The sequence below is a fragment of the Micropterus dolomieu genome, linkage group LG14 (assembly GCF_021292245.1).
Source record: "Micropterus dolomieu isolate WLL.071019.BEF.003 ecotype Adirondacks linkage group LG14, ASM2129224v1, whole genome shotgun sequence".
NCBI classification, from domain to species: domain Eukaryota; kingdom Metazoa; phylum Chordata; class Actinopteri; order Centrarchiformes; family Centrarchidae; genus Micropterus; species Micropterus dolomieu.
Window position 1 is genome coordinate 19,986,334 of NC_060163.1, and position 13,288 is coordinate 19,999,621.

Sequence of the window (13,288 nt, forward strand, 5' to 3'; positions counted from 1 at the left end):
AAATAGTGCAGTGATCAGAGTGCAAAGGATGCAAGAGTAAACTATTCTCATTATGTACATGTTGAAGGTGGATATGAGATACAGGTACACATACACATGTACATGCATACATGTACCCAGTGTGATGGAAAAAATAAATAAGACCTATGACCTGATGTAGGTGTATTGGTATATAGTATATAAAATGACATAGTATGAACAGCACTAGAATAGAGAATGGGGAATACATAAATAATAAGTGGAAACCAGTAAACAGGTGGCTGATTAGAGACAGAGTTACTGGGTTATTGCACAGGAATCGTTCCTGACACTGTGAGTCAGAAATCAGCTGTTCACCAGAGTGATGGCTTGTGGGAAGAAACTGCTTCTGTGTCTGTTGGTTTCCAGAGGGGAGGAGCTGGAACAGATTGTGTCCGGGGTGAGATGGATCTGCAGTGATGTTTCCTGCCCGTTTCCTGACTCTGGAAATGTATAAGTCCTGAATGGAGGGCAGGTTGGCACCGATGATTTTTTCTTCAGTCCTGACTGTCCGTTGTAGTCTGTCCCTGTCCTTTTTGCTGGCAGATCCAAACCAGACAGTGATGGAGATGCAGAGAACAGACTGGATGATGGCTGTGTAGAACTGGATCAGCAGGTCCTTAGGCAGGTTGAGCTTCCTGAGCTGACGCAGGAAGTACATCCTCTGCTGGGCCTTCTTGATAATGGTGTCAGTGTTGGGCTCCCACTTCAGGTCCTGGGATATAGTGGAACCCAGAAACCTGAAGGATTCCACAGCAGACACAGGGCTGTTGAGTACGGTGATGGGGGCAGAGTGGGGGGGCTCCTCCTGAAGTCCACGGTCATCTCCACAGTTTTGAGCGTGTTAAGCTCCAGGTTGTTCTGACCACACCAGAGAGCCAGCTGATCAACCTCCCGTCTGTAGGCCGACTCATCACCGCCCCGGATGAGGCCGATGACCGTTGTGTCATCAGCGAACTTCAGGAGTTTGACAGATGGGTCCCCTGAGGTGCGGTCGTTGGTGTAGAGGGAGAATGGAAGGGGGGGTGCCAGTGCTGATAGTCCGCGTGCTGGATGTGATGTTTCCAAGCCTCACCTGCTGACTCCTGTCAGTCAGGAAGTCTATGATTTAACTTGTGCATGGGAGCTGACCTGATATTCTTCCCTTCTGTGCTCTTTTCTTATTATGTCTGTGGTGTCCACCTTTGCCATGTCCGAATCAGGAAAGTAAAACAAAGTAAACCTGGGAAACAACATGATTTTCTGGCCAAAATTAGCTTCCCTCTCAACAACACTACGTTAACATGACACAGTAACCTAACCGCGAGGTACTTTCGTGCAGCGGACTTTCACGCAGTGTGATTGGGGCGTTGATTTGAAAACCTTGATTCTGATTGGTCAAATTGAATGCACTGCTCTAGAGGGCTGTGTAGGAGGTTAGGGTTGTTGTTTAACAATATACTTCAACAAAGTAAACCTAAATATTATTTACTTAAGAGTGGTACAAATATTTTTTTTAATAAATAGACTTACATGGTGTGAAAAATATGCTTATATTTAAGCATATTCATTTAAAGTCTAATTAAGCATATATTTATTACCAATTTATTCAAAGTATACTTTTGAGAAGTATGTGAAAGCTCAAGGGAAAATATCTTTAAGACACTTGCAGTAAGCATGTTAGAAGTATGATTGTACTATAAGCATACTATGTGAATTTCTAGTACATTTTCAATGCCTTTAAGAGCACTTCTTTTCGACCTGGGTAAACTAAGACAGTGAACATGGTAATTGTAATCATGAGCATGTTAACATGCTAATGTAAGCATTTAGCTCAAAGCACTGCTGTGCCTGTTAGTACGGCCTCACAGAACTGTTAGCATGTGTTAATTCATCCACTGCTTTAAGAGCTAGATCTAACCCCCCTGACAAACAACATCTATGTAAATAACTGAGTAATAGACATGTAATACATCTGCATGTATTATGCATGTAATGTAATATATACATGTGACTTCCCTAACAACTGATCTGATCTTAACTCAGAATGCTCATTAGCCACTCATCCACCCACCGTTGATTCACTGACACACAAATGCAGACTCTGTTAAGAGATTGGACAGCAGCTAATGAGATGACAGCTAATCCTTAGAGCTAAAGGTGGAGTACTGGCCCTCTCCCCCACGCACATGCTCACATCACAAAACAAACATATTCACAAAGGGAAATCCGCATATTCACGCTGATTGAAACTTTACATAAGGTCCTGTTATCAGAGAAGAGATAGAGGAGAAAATCAAACTGAAGACAAGTCACACGGAAAGGATAATTGAGTGTTTGAGGCTGTGAAGGCTGCTGGAAACACGAAAGGTGATTTTCTTAAGCAGTGAGGGAGGAAGGGTGGAAGGAGTGAGGGGAGGAGGGAGGGACACCATTTAGCACCACCTGCTCTGTGGCAGGGCAGAGGGCAAAACAGGACACATAGTGAGAATTTAAAGGTAAGAGGTTGTTTTTCTCTTTTATCTGACATCGCGCTGTATTTTTGTGCACACAAACGATAATTCATGTGGCTTGCCGCTGGGTGGTCATTCTTCCAGTACAGACAAATTGTAAGGTAGTCTGGATATCAGCAGGTCAGTTGTAGTCGAAACACCACCAGGTCAGTTTGGGACAGAGGTTAATTTTACAGTGAGGCAGTTAATTGTAATGTAAATATGGATATATTATATGTTTTTGTGTTACTAAATCAGGCAAAGTAGCATTGGTTTTAAATACATCAGGGACTAAAGAACTGGCATAACCTACTTTAAAAAAAAACATACACAGAAGAATGCATGAATAATGTCAGAATAATGCACACTGACTGAAAACAGGTTCATTGTATTTTCTAATAACCTCTACCATTCTCACTGTATCTCCTTTTCTTTGTCTCTTTTGCTTCATTGTCTTTCTGTCAGTTGAAGGCCAAATACTCGCTTAAACTGTCTAGATCAATCTACGCTTTGTCTCAATAATCAAATAATCTGGATTGTGTAATCCCATTAGGCTAATCTGGGAGTGCATGTAAATGTTTTGGCGTGTGTGTGTGTGTGTGTGTGTGTGTGTGTGTGTGTATGTGCATTGACTGGGTTGAGCAGGGGCGTCGCACAAAAATCTGACCCTGTATCTGTATACTCACCCCCCTCCCCCAAATAAAGAAATAGTTTGAGAAGTACCAATGGTTGATTTTCAGAAATGCGCTTATTCGCTTTCATGCAGGGAGTTAACTAATTAGACTGATCCCACTCTCATAATATGAAGCTTGAGCTTGCAGCTGGTTAGCTTGGTTTTGCATAAAGGCTGCTAACGTGGAAACCGCATGTAATGCAACAAAATCACCTAATAGGACATTTAAAGCCTAGTTCACACTACACGATTTAAAGCCCGATTTGCCGGTCACAAGCTGTAATCAGGAGTAAATCAGTGATCAATTGGCGGTCGCCAGTAGTTATGTGTAAACTACTCATCAAAACGGCTCCCTGACACATCACTGACACATTCTCGACGTCTGCCAGATATCTAGCATGCCAAATATCTGGAGGAGTCGGCCGACTCGACATCCACATCCAGTCAATGAGAGCAGGCAGCTGGCAGAGCAGGCAGCTACATTTTCACTACAAAACACTTTTTACTCACCTCCAGCTCTTTGTAGCTCAGACAATCCCTGCTACCTGTGTGTGCTAATCCATTCTTTCACCAATAGTCATTGTCTTTATAATTGGTATCTTTATAATAACAAACAACAGATGTTTCATGTGTAGGTTCGAATCATTTCCCATTTCCCATTTCATGTGTGTTTTCTTGACAAAACATGGTGACAGAGTCGTTGTCAGCTCGTGTAGTGTGTGAACCCCTGTCTACAATCGGTCATGTAGTGTGAATGCCACAATGACTACAAAACGGCAAGTTGTGTAGTCCGAACAGCACGGCAATTGGCCGACACTGATGGTCCACGAGAGCCTTAAGGCTCACTTATTAATATGTTCAAAAACTGAAGCGTTCGCTCTCAGCAGGCAGCTGTTTTCAGAAAAAAAGCTATTAAAATACAGTGTACATTACCTGCTTAGCACCAAACAGCAGGCAGAGAGACTAGCTGGTGAACAGCTACATGTTCCACACATGCATGTTCCACACGTACTGTAGCTGCTAAAGAACCAGATAATTTCAGAGCTAAAAAAGATTGAAATTTGACTTACATTCATCATGTGACAAGAAGCACAACTCCAAATGTTTGCTAACAAGTTCCATATGCTTTATCAGCTTTAAAGCTGATGATATGTCAATGCTGTGTCAAAGCTGGTTTAAGGATAAAGAGAGATTACACACTCAAAGATGTGTTTTTCTTCACAGGTTGATGCTGCCATGGCGAGGCCCGTACGCCCTGCGTCTGAGAGCTTCCAGCCAGTCTGTTATTCGGGCAGTCAGCCAGTCTCTTTCTCCAGTGAAGCTGTGATTGCGGGACTGGAGGACGAGGATGATCGCACTCCCATTTTCTCCCTCTCTAAGAGCTCCATGGATGTGGTCATGGCAACAGGGCAGTTGCACAAGTGGGACCCAGTCTTGGTCAAAACAAACCTGAAACGCAGCTCCAGCACCAACACACACTCTGAGCAGAACTCGGTGATGCTCCAGCAGCTGCATCCTCACATGTGGCAGCACATCAACGCAAACAGCCACCAGTTGTCACTCACTGCTTCAAACATGGACGCGCACAGCCCTCCTGCCCTCAGCGAGCGCTGGATTACCAACATGCAGCGCTGGAGCGGATGTAGCGGCAGCACACGCAGCCGCAGCAGCACTCCAGAGACAGTTGTATGGAAAGATGGGACCTCACGTCCCTCTAGTCTAAGCCAGGAAACCACTTTCTCTACTGCACCGGACTCTCCCATGTCCAAAACAACCACTCCACCAACCACACCCTCTCCCCTTGTCTCCCCCCTGCACACTCCAACTTTACCACCTGTAGATCTTTTAACTTCTTCTTATTCTTCTTCTTCACTACGAACACAGAAAGTCTTACTTGTGTCCTCGCCCACACGCTCTCCACTGCAGTCACCCCTGCCGACACCCCTGCAGGGTCTCTCCTCCTCACACTTGTCGTCCAATTCCCCCGACCTCCACCATCTCACCAGCACAGAGGAGGAGGTCTTCTTGCAGAATAACTTGCTTTCTTTTACATTCCCCTCCCCGAACCAGTCGTCTGTTAGCATAGTGGGAGGTGGTGTGTCATCAGATCCTGGATGCCTTGCTGATGATGAGGTGGAAGAGCTGCAGAGTCCTGGAGGCACACTGTTACCGGAGGCTGGAGATGTGATGACCCATGTGCAAATGTCTAACTACCTGACGCCTAATTCTCTAGCAGAGGGACAAGAATCAGGAAGAGGAGCCTCTGTTTGCCATCTTGAGCTGCCACGGCAGCCAGGGCAAAGTTGTCTGACAGGCCGAGGTTGGAGGACACCCCTGGTTTCTTCCTTGAGTGATTCTCAATTGGGTGACTGCTGCAGGTGCAACTTCAACACCAGAGCAGGCATCAAAAAGGTTGAGATGTTCAGGGAGAGGGGTACAATGACTTCACAGCTGGAACTAGTAGACGCAGCTGTACAGACAGTCTCTCCTGCCGGCTCCTTGTGGGGCCTCGGCATCTCCACCTCAAACATGGACTCCCACTCCGTCTTGGGCTCACCGCCTGGATCAAGACTGAACCTTAAGTCTTCATTGGGGTCAAACTCCAATCTGGTGTCCCCGTCCTCCAGCATGTTCCTGGCAAGCAGTGCGGGGGAGGAGGAGAGACAAGGAGACGACCCACCGTGGGACTCTGCCTCCTCCGATCTGGAGAGGAGGAGGTCGTGTCTGAAGATCCAAGGAGAGGAGAGGGTAAAGATGGGGAGGAGAGGAAGCATGAAGCAGGTGCAGTGGGACGAGGATGGGATGACATGGGACGTTCATGGAGCATCTGTGGACCCGGAGGTGCTGACCTCAGCAATACAGAAACATCTGGAGCTCCAGAGCAGCCCCCGACCAGCTAAACGTATCTCAAAGAAGAAGAAAGCACCAAAACCTCCTATCATATCGAGCGTGATAAAGGCCATGGCACCAGAACTTAATCCGCCTGAGATGATAATCACGTCGACATGTATGGTGGAGGATGAGAGTGAGGGGACACCAGAGGCAGACACAGGGAGGGAGGTGGAGGAAGAAGGAGGAGCCAAAAGGGAGGAGGAAACAGTAGAAGCTATTTGTAGAAAAAGCAGAGCAGAGGGAGATAATGCAAAAGAAGAAGAGGAGGTATACAGAGAGGAAGGCACCAGCCATCCTAAGTCACCCTCGCAGGGGAGCGGACACTGCCGCAAGAAGAGTGTGATCAGGTCGCTGAGGAGGCCTGGGTGGTGTGGTGGCTCAAGAAAGGCAGCTGACTGATTCTGAAGACTAATCTGATGGATTTGTATTCATTGTATGATTGAATGAAGCACAGAGAGACACTGGGAACAGTTCTCACTTTCATGTTGTTTTATCCTGCTGGTGTCCTGACTTCCTTTTCATTATCTGACATAAAAAGTGGAGATGCAATGTTATAAAATGTGTTCCTCCACTCATTAGGATCCACCATTTAGCAAGAGTATAAATTCTACTGGTGATGGAGGGCGACGTGATGTTTTGGGTTGATTCCTATCACCAAGAAAAATGTTGATGTTTTCAATAATTACCATACTCTGTGCAGCGAGTGCTTTGCTGACTTTACCGGTAAATTAGTAAGGCAACTAACAAGTAATACGTTTGTTAATGTAAATGTTCAATAAAACGATATTTTGTCTTTGTATATCTCTTGCTATAAAGAAATGTGTTTTGTTTTCAGAAGGCAGTTGAAAAACTATTATTATGAATACAAATTTGGAGTACTTGTACTTTCCTTGAGTATAGAGTTGGGACAATAAAACAACAACAATAATTATCACAATATAGTTTTCTTGAAAAGACAATATAACAAATGTTCAATAAGTGTTCAATAAATGTTTGACTTAATTAATTTGAATCACAAACAAATTAGCACTTAATTTTGTCTTTAAAAATATTTATTTTGTTGAGGTCAAATACTTTGATGGTCAAATTCAGTTTCTCACTATTTAGTGTAAACTCAGAGGCACTCATCCAGGGGACCAGACTAGAATGCAAGAGCTCTGATTCAATCCAACTCCTTTCAAAGGACTTCGGACCACAAGGCTTTCTGGGGAGGGGTAACTGTGTAGTCTCTCACAGTTTGTCATGGCTGACTTCTTTTCTAGTCTACAGTTCCCCGGATGTCGCTGAGTTAAAACTGAATTTGAAAAATGAATTCTGAGCTGAATTTGAAATAACGCTCACAAGCTGAAAGCAAGACAACTTAAATTCAATTTCAGTCTGTGAAATAAATTTTTTTTATATTTCAAATTCAAAACTTTAAAATTCAGATTCAATTTGTGCTGGCACTAAAATAATTCCATAGCTGCCTCTACCAGGACGGACAGACATGCAATAGATGTTGTGTGTACAGAACAGACACACAGCAGAACACACACATATATATATATATATATATATACAGTTATGATGGCAAAATGTTGAGTGTAAAACATAAGTGAAGAGGATAGCAAATAAAAAGTTTCTTGAGTCTTTGTTTGTCATAAATCTTTGAACCTATTTGAACCTGAGACGATAGATTCTTCTGGACATAAGAAAAAAGCCCAGGCAGGATCTCCGACTGTTTACAACTGACAAATGAGGGAAGTGCAATGGAAGCACATTTCAGGATTTACTACAAATACAGTATTTACACAGATAATAACACAGGAGGTGGCTCAGTTTAAATACTACGTTTAAGAGTAAACACTTACTCAAAAACATGCGGCTGAGCCACTAAACTCTCCGTCCCTCTACTCTCACACTCGCTCAACTCATTCAGTGTGGAAAACATACACAACATTGAGTTATATGTAAACTTGGTGAACCACAGTGGTGAGGTTTGACCATTCAGGCGCTGCCATTCAGATGAGCGGGCACATTCTCTCTCATTCACCACAGAAAAAAAGCTCATCTCACTAGTGGCTTCTACTGCAGTTATTGTTGTCATATTTTCACAGATGTGTGTAGAGCGAGCGGGAGGTTCTCTGTTGGCTTCTTTTCGGGTCTTAAAGGGTCAATGCATCCAAATTACATAACTATTTTTTCCACTGACCTCTTGTAATATCTAGCCAAGCACATAGTTTTAGTTTCATTTGTTCTGGCTTTAAGACCTCTGCCTCGACTGCAACACACTGGTGGCAAACTGAATTTAATTAACAAAATCAGTGTAGGCTACCTGTCAGTACACAGTTCGCAAATACGCTTTAAACAATTTTGACCTTTTCTTCTTTAGTGAGTAGTTCCACAGACAACTGTCAACTGTAAAGTTGTTGAAAAACAGATTATAAAGAATAATAAAAATTTGCATGAACCAAATATAGCCCAACTAATGCTGAATTTCTGAGGCTGATCCCAATATCAATATTTAAGAGTTTGAAAAAAATTTAAGTAACTATATCTAAATATAACATAAAAACACATTTGATAGGGATTTGTTTGTTTGTTTTTACAATTGTGACCTAGATGTGTATTTAATGAGCTTCGTAGAGATTCCGCAGCCAGGCTAGCGGCTTTGTGAAAGCTTTTATCATGATATGTCAGCATACTAACATGCTCACAGTAATAATGCAAACATGCTGATGCTAGGCAGGTATTATTTTGATCATGTTCACCATCTTAATTTAACATGGTAGCATGATAACATTAGCTAGCACTAAAAATAAAGTAGAGCTGAAGTTGATGAAAATGTCATTAGTTTTACAGGTATTTGATCATAAACCAAAGTATTGGACAAATTAAAATTTTCACCTGAGATGAAAAGTCAGAGGATATCCAGAGTCATGGGGATACATCCCGAGGGGGAAATGAATATCTGTGTCAAATTGGTCAGTCCATCCAATGGTTGTGGAGACATTTCTCTTAAAATTACAAATGTAAACTTTGTGGTGGCACTAGAGAAAAAGTCTGTGTGTCACCAAAGTCACTAGAATTCATCCTCTGAGAATCATGAATGTCTGTACAAATTTTGAGCCAATACATCAAATAGTTTTGATATTTCATTCTGGATATAAGTAGTGGACCAACCAAAAGTCCAACTTTGCCATCCATAGTATCATGCTGCTAACGTGGCTAGAAGTATGAATATCCATCTGTAGGTGTAGGTAAAGGTAAACACATGGGTAACAACATGTTTTCCACTGAGTCATGTTTACACAGGATGAACTATCGTGAGGATTTGGGATATCAGAGATAAAGGTCACTTTCAGGTCACTATGTCACTTCAATAAGTCATGTGACATGAAGTTTGTTTGTGTACAGTGCTGCATTGCCTTTGTCCAGTGTGCATGCTGGTGTACTGTGAGCATACTACAGTATATGTATGTGAAAGTGCTGATAGGACTCCCCGAAATCCCCTTTTTCTCAGAGGCAGTGGAAACTCACAGCTGCAGGAGAACAATCCAGCGCTCTGCTTTTGTTGTGACACAGCTCATTGTCCCCGGAGGTGTGCTGCTGTGTGTGTATACTGTATGTGTACCTGTATATGTACATCAGCGTGTGCTTGCTGCCTGGTATAAATAGCGTGGGATGTGTACTGGACGGTGATTCTGTGAAAGACGATGGCTGTACCAGGACCTCCTCTGCTCCTACTTCTGTCTCTGCTGCTGCCGCTGCTGTTGGGCAAAACATCTTTGCCTGCAGCTGCATACACACTCATCCCCGGACGACAGCCACAGCACAAGCTCCTCCACCTGGGTGAGGGCGAACAGAAACACGCACTTCAAAACACTTTAGCAATAAACACGGAGGCTCCTGTTAAAACATACTTTCAGGGTTTTTTAAATTTCTGTTTATTGGAAACGCTAGTTTTTGTGTGGTGTCTCTCTCCTCCTAGACTGGCCTAAGGATTGTGGTATGGCTCACTTCAAGCCGAACATGGCTGAGAGGATTGTGTCAGGGAACGAAGCCAGACCTCACTCCTGGCCCTGGCAGGTCTCTCTGCAGGTAAATCTGTCTTTGTAAGGAGGACACCAAAGGGCACCAAGGACACCAAATAATAGAATTCATGAAAATGTTACATACAGATCTCCACCTGTACAAGGGTCTGGACCAAATTCTTATTTCTTCTGGGGCTGCAGCTATCAGTTGTGTTTTCAATTAAGTGTATAAAATATAGGGGGAAATGCCCATAACAGGTTCCCAAAGCCCAAGTTGGTGTCTTCAAATTATTTTTTTTCTCTGGCAAACCAAAGATAGTCAAATAAAATTGAGGTAAAATAGACAAAATCTGCAAATTTTCACATTTTAGAAGTAGGAGCTAGTGCATGTTTGGCATTTTTTATGTTTCTGTGAGAAATATAAGGAAAATTAAAATGACTACCTCTGAGCTGGCCATTAAAATAATCCATCACTCAGGAGTCTGTCTGTCTCTTATAGGTTCGTCCCAGGGGAAGTAAACATTACATTCACGTCTGTGGAGGAACTCTCATCCACAAGAACTGGATCCTTACTGCTGCTCACTGCTTCCAAAAGTAAGAAACACATCCATCCAACACAGAAAAAGAAACACAGAGTAGCAGATTTAGTGATGTTTCAATAGATTATTATAAGTAGTGAAAAAAAGAAAACACAGCAAAGGCCTTATAGCTGTTTTTCTGGTCTCTCAGGGGTAAAGCTGAGGATGCTGGGAGCTGGAGGATTGTCTTGGGGAAGCACCAGCTGAAGCGCTCAGAGAAGGCAGAGAGGGTTTTCCCCGTGAAGAGAATCTACCGGCACGAGAACTTCCGTTACCCAGCTCACAGTGAGCTGGACTACGATATCGCCCTGGTGAAAGCGGGCACAGACATCATCCCTTCAAACTTCATCCGCTACGCCTGCCTGCCGCGCAAGCAGACCAGCCTCAACCCGGGACACTACTGCTGGGTCACAGGCTGGGGAGACACCCGGGGTGAGTGGAGAAAAGGGGATATTAAAGAGAGAGGGGAAAAGCTGTGGAAAAAGTCATTATATCCAATGGTCTGTACTTTGAGCTAAATGCTAACATTATAGAAGCTGAGAAAGGCCATCATCATTTGAATCCTATAGGCGACTGAATTCATTATTGTCAGAATTTAACCATGACTTAATATGCTGAAACATGAATACTTACTTACTAAATATACTTTCCACTAAATTTATATCAAAACTATAATTAATATTAAAATAAATTAATTACATTACATTTATTCATTTAACGCTTTTATCAAAAGCGACTAACAATTGCTAAGTATGTCAGAGGTCGCTCGCCTCTGGAGCAACTAGGGGTTAAGTGTCTTGCTCAGAGACACATTGGTAGAAGGGTCCCAGGGAGGTTTTAATTAATATAAAATGATATTAAAATATTTTACTTTGAAAACCATCTTTCTGAATGTATGCAGCTTCAGTTCACCTCTATTTAAAATACACTTCAGAAAAGTTCATTTCCTTAAGTTTCTCAAATTGTCGCTCATATTGGACTGGTGAAATTCAGACACTAAAATTCAAACTTTAACATCAATGCCCCGGAGGACACTTGAAATCACCCCTCGGTAAATGTTAAACAAAGGAATTAAAATAAATTCATATAGATAATTTGCAAAGTAAAATGTTTATATGCTATCAATATCAGTGTCGGTTAAGTTTAGCCGTTAAGTTCTCAGTTTCTTTTATTATTCAAATTATGGCATTTCTTTGCTTCCATATAACATCACCAAGCTAGCATGCTCACAATAATAATGCTAACATGCTGATTTTCAGCGGGTATAATGTTCACTATGTTAACTGGCTTAGCGTCTTAGTATGCCAACATTTGCTAATTAGTGCTTAACAAAGGTTTATATCCTTAACTACAGAGTTTTTTTTAAAGATAAACATAAATGTTTTAAACAAGCAGGAAATCCATTAGTGTATTTTATTTGAAGATGTCTTAATGTGCTGGTTTTTATAGTGTTCTGTTACTGTCACATATGTGTATATGTGAAATGGTAGATGTCTTAGTTATATTATTGACATTCTGTCTGTAATATCAAACTAGCGGTAATGCTGCCTTTCTTGGCCAGGGTGGCCTTGAAATGGAGATTTTATCTCAATGGGTTAGATAAGGGTTATTAAAACAATTAAATATCATTAGTTTGCAATCAATAAATCAAAGTATTTGACATTAGTTTTGACATGATGAAGGATCAAGGGGAAATTCAGGGGATCACCAGTCAGTAGGATGCATCCTCTGGGAACCGTGCTTGTCTGTACAAAATATGCCCATTTGTCCAATAGTGGAGATATTTCAGTCTGGACCAAAGAGAGAAGTACAAATAAAATTTAAATTGCTTAAATGTTTTTCTTAAACGCATTTCAGGTGGAAAGGAGAATGTGTCTCTGGCAGAAGCCCTGAATCAAGCTCGTCTGCCAATCATTGACTTCAAGACCTGCCGGCAGAAGAAATTCTGGGGTGATCGTGTCCGAGACTCCATGATCTGTGCTGGATTCAGGGACAAAGAGGACCCACCTGCTGCATGCCAGGTAGGACAGCGATTTACAGACCTGGTTGGAGGTAGAAATGAGAATGAATTTGAAAAAAATATCGTCATGTAAATTTCACACCCATCTTTCTGCTTCTTCTCCGAGGGCGACTCTGGTGGTCCTCTGCTGTGCCAGCTGGGGCAGGACCGCTGGGAGGTGCACGGCGTGGTGAGCTTCGGCCCTATTGGCTGCACCGTGGAAAACAAACCCAGCGTTTTCACCCGCACCGCCGCCTACATCCCCTGGATTGAGGCGACACGCATCAGGGACTTCTTCCTGCACTAAGCGGGCCACCTGACTCAGCTCTGACAGCAAATATAAGCTCTGCCCTGTTTTATGTCTGATTGTCTACAGATGACTACAAACTGTTTTTCCTAAATCGCCACAGTGCATTCATGTTCCACTGACACGTTCACCATTTGTGGGACTTTAAACCACTTCAAGATGTAAATACATGTTCTGAAAGTGCAATAATTATTTTCTAACACACCACATTTTGCAGTCTACCCTATGCAATACTCTGGTTTTGAAAAGCACAAAGTTGTGACAGAGCACTGCATAGTATATGCTACTCATGACCTTTTACATCCAGTCTACATTTGCACAATAAAATTGGTTAAAA

General features: G+C 42.5%; 2 protein-coding genes across 4 annotated transcripts in view; both read left to right on the top strand.

Moving 5' to 3' along the window:
* LOC123982447 overlaps positions 1-6,853 on the top strand; it is a 10,401-nt gene extending 3,548 nt beyond the window's left edge. For all 3 annotated transcript variants that reach the window (XM_046067965.1, XM_046067967.1, XM_046067966.1), the window contains one exon: positions 4,387-6,853. In XM_046067965.1, coding sequence (XP_045923921.1) covers positions 4,387-6,453 — 2,067 coding nt within the window. In that variant the 3' untranslated portion in view covers positions 6,454-6,853. The remainder of the gene's footprint in view (positions 1-4,386) is intronic.
* Positions 6,854-9,749: 2,896 nt separating this feature from the next.
* zgc:112285 (uncharacterized protein LOC561476 homolog) lies at positions 9,750-13,288 on the top strand. Its single transcript, XM_046069836.1, has 6 exons — positions 9,750-9,885; positions 10,025-10,134; positions 10,567-10,661; positions 10,797-11,077; positions 12,503-12,666; positions 12,772-13,288. The coding sequence occupies exons 1-6, from the start codon at positions 9,750-9,752 to the stop codon at positions 12,949-12,951; spliced, it is 966 nt and encodes a 321-aa protein (XP_045925792.1). The 3' UTR covers positions 12,952-13,288.

Bases quoted from the DNA above. Each gene is read 5' to 3' on its own strand.
- zgc:112285 (XM_046069836.1), top strand. From the start codon at position 9,750: ATGGCTGTACCAGGACCTCCTCTGCTCCTACTTCTGTCTCTGCTGCTG. The intron at 9,886-10,024 runs GTGAGGGCGAAC...CTCTCCTCCTAG, and splicing joins GCACAAGCTCCTCCACCTGG to ACTGGCCTAAGGATTGTGGT. The intron at 12,667-12,771 runs GTAGGACAGCGA...TTCTTCTCCGAG, and splicing joins ACCCACCTGCTGCATGCCAG to GGCGACTCTGGTGGTCCTCT.